Source organism: Etheostoma cragini, chromosome 16 (genome assembly GCF_013103735.1).
Source record: "Etheostoma cragini isolate CJK2018 chromosome 16, CSU_Ecrag_1.0, whole genome shotgun sequence".
Classification (NCBI taxonomy): Eukaryota; Metazoa; Chordata; class Actinopteri; order Perciformes; family Percidae; genus Etheostoma; species Etheostoma cragini.
In genome coordinates, this window is record NC_048422.1 from 22,885,008 (window position 1) to 22,890,419 (window position 5,412).

General features: G+C 39.5%; 1 protein-coding gene across 2 annotated transcripts in view; it reads left to right on the forward strand.

Annotated features, from left to right (window-relative positions):
• Positions 1-3,219, forward strand: part of rph3aa (rabphilin 3A homolog (mouse), a) — a 30,412-nt gene extending 27,193 nt beyond the window's left edge. For both annotated transcript variants that reach the window (XM_034896123.1, XM_034896122.1), the window contains exons 14-16: positions 733-814; positions 937-1,033; positions 2,170-3,219. In XM_034896123.1, coding sequence (XP_034752014.1) covers positions 733-814; positions 937-1,033; positions 2,170-2,303 — 313 coding nt within the window. In that variant the 3' untranslated portion in view covers positions 2,304-3,219. The remainder of the gene's footprint in view (positions 1-732; positions 815-936; positions 1,034-2,169) is intronic.
• Positions 3,220-5,412: the final 2,193 nt, after the last annotated feature.

Below are 5,412 nucleotides of genomic sequence, written 5' to 3' on the forward strand. Positions count from 1 at the left end.
CCCCCCCCCTCTCCATGTTAACGGATCAGTTTGGTTTTATGGGTATTTAATTGTACAAAAACAGGGTGAAACGGCATGATTGACAGCTGTGACAGACTTGTGATTGGTCGGGGAGGTGGATGGGCGGGACTTTGATACCGCGGCTCCACCACCCAATCTCTACCGCACAGACTCTGGCTCCAAAATGACAAGATGGCAGCATCGTATCCGTCCGTCTTCATCTAGAGTCTGTGAGCTAAACATGAAGCTAGCCAGTATCGTATGGGTGTAGCATAGCTTAGCTTAGCTTAGCTTAGCTTAGTTTAGTTTATCTTAGTTAGCATAGCATAAAGACAGAAGCAGAAACAGAAGCAAACAGCTAGTCTTTGTTTTTTGTATGGACTAAACAAATGAAATATAAAGTGTTCATTTGTAACTTTAAAGTTGCTGTTAGGGGACAGAGCCAGGCTAGCTGTTTCTCCCTGTATCCAGTCTTTATGCTAAGCTATGCTAAGCTAACCAGATGCATAGCTTCATATTGAGGAACAGATGAGAGTGGAATCAATTTTCTTATTTTACTCTCGGCAAGAAAGTGAAAAGGAATGTTTTCCTGAACGTTGAACAGTTTTTGTTTCAATGAAAAGTCTCAGAGTTTAAATCACCATTGGTGGGGATTTGTTTCCTGTGTGTAGACTAAAGTTTGATTATAATGTGTTTAATGATATAACACTAACAAATTCTTTTGTGCTGTAGATGTCTGAAGCCCGATATGGGGAAGAAAGCTAAAAACAAGACCCAGATAAAAAAGAAGACCCTCAATCCAGAATTTAACGAGGTCAGTAGTTTCTGAACTGTTGCTTTCTATTTGCACATACTGAACCTCACAGTCTTCTGCTCGCTCAGATCTCAGCCATAGATTTTGTAATAACATTTTCATGTTTCATTACTGTGTTTCAGGAGTTCGGTTATGAAATAAAACATGGCGAGCTGGCCAAGAAAACCCTCGACATCTCAGTCTGGGACTATGACATGGGAAAATCCAACGATTTTATTGGTGAGTGTGGATATTGTCTTGCAGTCATATTTCATGATTAATACACCACTTGTTGGTCCACTACTTTAGTCCAGACTGCAATATCTCAACAACGTTTGAATGGATTGCCATGCAGTTTGGAGCAAATGCTAATGGTGACCGGAGGATAAATTCTTATAGTTTGGCGAGCCTTTGAGTTTTCGTCTAACGTCACTATGAGGTTGACATTTGTGATTTTGACCAGTGCTTGAAGTGGAGAAAAAAGGTGCCGGTTCTCTCTCGCATTGGCAAATCAATATGTGATTACGCCATAGTCCTCAGAAATCATTATGTGATTTGCCAGTCAGATAGTGATAGGCATTATTATTATCGGATGATAATGATAATGCCATCAGATAAAGGCATTATCTGAGGACATAATATCTGACCATCTTAGGTAATAATCTGAGCTATTCTCTATCTCAGACAATAGACCATAGTTAACTCAGACTATGGTTTCTGAGTTAACAACAGTCCTCAGAAAATCCACCGGAGTTAAAAATGACAACACAGATAAAGTGTAAGGTAACAGTCATCTGGCCGAATGAAGGACATCCGGCGGGATTTCAGAATCAGAATCAGAAATACTTTATTGATCCCCAAAGGGAAACTCTGTGTTACAGTTGCAGAAATAGCAGAACTATAAATAAAGAAATATAAGGAGTGTGGATATTTACATGGTTAAAGGAATATTATGGTACAGTATTTACATAATTAACATAATTAAGGTGTTGCAATGGTGAAAAGTAATAATGATGATAATAATAATAATAATAATAGTAGCAGTTGAGTATTGCACACATTACAAGCCAGCGTTATTGCACAAAACAGATAATAATGTCCAGTTTCAACCTCTCTAAGTGTGTGTGTGTCAGATACTCAGAGGGAGGAGTTATAATGTTTGATGGCCACAGGCAGGAATGACTTCCTGTGGCGCTCTGTGGTGCATTGTGGGAGAATGAGTCCATCACTGAAAGTGCTCCTGTGATTGAGCAGCAAGCCATGGAGTGGGTGCGAGACATTGTCCAAGATGGCATTTCCAGAAGCAACGGAGCAATCCCGGAAGTGAGAACGTGGTGGACATACAGACTAACGCTGACCTTTGTCTCTGCCTCCAGGAGGATGTCAGCTAGGCATCCAGGCCAAAGGAGAGTGTTTGAAGCACTGGTACGAATGCCTCAAGAACAAAGACAAGAGGATTGAGCGTTGGCACGTTCTGCTAAACGACAACACTGTCCAGTTTGAGGATTAAAGCATCTTCCCACTCATCTAGATGTATTTTCTTTCACTATCATCCCCCCATGTAGAATATCATCTTCCAGTGAGCACAGGTAGACGAATATTACCCTCTTGCTTTCATGTATTTTTTTGTGCAATACGCAGACTGCATTTCAAACAGTTTTCAGGTGACCAACATGGATGTTGACCTCCTCTTTTTTCATTTTTAAATAAGGGCCTACCACTAAACGTAACTTTTCACTGCAATCATATCATAAAGTGTGATATGTAAACCTTACCTGACTTGCGGTAAGGATTGAACAGAGGGATTATCAAATTTTATGGGGACAATGAAACCCTTGTAATCATAATTGCCATTAAACCGTTATGTTGTAATGAAGTGTGCCTCCACCCTCCAACCATGGAGAGGGGATTCCCACGTTTCTGACCTGTTTATGTTGCTTATGTTGTTCCTATCATATGAGATTATGTAATGTGATAACAGCGAGTGCTTGCATCACCAAAACACTCGCGTTAATGCATCGTGCGTATGTTAAATATTAAATAAGACACTTAACAGATCTTTGACTCCAAAAATTAAGTAAACAAACAGACTTTTTGTTGGTGTTGATGTGAAATCCATATCTTTTTTAATCATTATCATTATATGTCATTATCACCTTCACCCTGTGCATGTGTGAACTCCCTCTGAAGATGTCCCAAAATGCTTCTGCATGATAGTTTATTATGAAGAACAAATTTGATCATCCAACGTAAGCACACTTACAGAAAATCGGATAAACATACCTCCAGATATACTGTATATTTGATTGATGATTGATGAAGTGTTTTGAGATACATAATGATCATTTTGTTCTCTGTGTTCATGTTGATGCATGCCATATTGTAGCATACACGTGGCTAATAAATAAAGACATCTTGGCACTTCCTTTGCTCCTCAGCCTGTTCGATATGTGTTGTGACATGGCAGGAAACTTTGTCTGCATCAGGCGAGGTTTGAGCCAATCAGCTCAGACAGACACGCAGCGGAGAATTTTATGAACTTTGACTTCTCTTGATAAAATGTGCCTTCTGTCCAAGTGGGTGAAAGTTGACGGACTTGACAACCTGAAGAGTCTGTCCTTGAATTTCAAGCCGAGACATAATCTACCTTCCTCATAAGAAAGAGAAATCCAAACCAAGGCCCGACAGGAACCCACACATGTATATCAGACAAAAAAAGATCACTGAAGTTGTTGTTTTTTTGCACAATATAATCAAGACAACAGTAATGCTCGAAAATAAAGTTAAAAAAAGAAAGATGCAGGGGAGATTAAGAAAACCCATACAGGCTTTTAGAAGGACTCTCGCCTTAGGAAGAGAGGAAAAAAATCAATAATTACAATTACAAGATTCCTAAACAAACAACAACAAATTTAACGCAAGTAACCTTTCAAATAAATCAATACAGCTGATCTGACTGGAACTTACAATTTGTAATTTTCTGCCGCTGTAGGGTCTCTCAATCGAAACCATGCATGCAAACACAGAGCTGATGACGTTGGGAAGTTGCATGGGCTCCTAGGAGTTGTCTTAAGTGGTGATTCAAATGTATCTGTAACAGTTTTCTTCACATCTTTTTTAGTAACACTTGTTCGTGTCATTTCATTCTAATGATGCAGTGTTTACCAAATAAGTAATTATGGTGGTCTGAGGCGGTACTCCACCAATTTAACACTGTGCTTCTATAACCTTGTTTGATGGATAATTCTGGGGGAAATTGCATCAAAATTGATGCATCTGAACCAGAGATATTGTCTTTTTTATTCCATGGATTCTGTTTTCTTGGGGTGCCTACATTACCCAGAATGCCACTCTGGCCACACATTCAGGTGGGTTGTTCTTGCAGCCGAGTATGTAGCCTGGAGCCCCTGACCTGCATCAGACATGAGCAGCGGACTACTCATTCATTTCTAATTCCACATCGTTAAGATTTGTGGTCTTCAGCCCATAAAGTTCACCACAAATTGTTGCAGAGACATTCACCACAATGCAGAAAATGAAGTGTTTGACCTCAAAAGTGGAGATCCCAAACCCCCCAAAAGCTGAACCCAAAGTTACGCCCTTGCTTGGCGAAGTTCTATTTTAAAAGGGCAAAATCCGCCCGGCTTAAAATAAAAAAACAACACTTCATGACTTGTCCTCCCATGCACGTCAACTGTCACTGCCTCCTGTCACCAAGGCAACGTGTCAGTAAGCATTAAGACGGTTCCAGCTGATGTTTTCCTTTAGGGGAGAAACATCTCGCTGAAGAATCATGACCTTAACATTCATTTACTGAAATAGAAACAATATAAAACAATTAATATAATTTTTGTTCTTGGGTTAGGGATAGAATTACATTTTCCCTTCAAAGTTTACATCAACACTTTGACATCATTTCTCATAAATATACTTTACATTATTACATAAGTTCTAAATTGTACCAAAGTTTGGTGTTGAATCTTGTTTCATTTTGCCTTCCACAGCAGTATTTCTGTTTCTTTTGAATCTCCTCCTGACACACTTTTCCCACAACATGTCCAAATAATATTTGGGCTAAAACGTTGTGTGTGCCTGATTTTGCACTATTAAATATGATTTTTTTTGGAGCATTTAACTGTTGTGTAGACTTGAGATGTGCTTGACCTACACTGATAACCGAGTTGACTTGACTTTGTCTTTCACTTGAGACAGATCACTTGAAAGGGCTTTTTATCTGTGTGATAGGAGGAAAGTGCCCGGAGAGGAAAAGGCAAAATCTCTAGGAGCAGCAGACTTTTTTCATTTGTGATTATGTGTTTAACGCCCCCTAGAGTGCTCATATTATGCTAATGCTAAGGTTCATAATTGAATTTAGAGGTTGTACCAGAATAGGTGTATGTGGTTTAATTTTGAAAAAAACACCTTTTTTAGTTGTACTACACATGGCTGCAGCTCCTCTTTTCCCCCTGTGTGTTGAGCTCTCTTTTTCAGCTCACAAGTGATCGCACTTCTGTTCCATCTTTGTTGAGAGTCACACATGCGCAGTACCTAGGTAAGGACTACTAGCCAGTCAGAAGCAGAGTATGAGGCCCTGACAGTACCTAGGTAAGGACTACTAG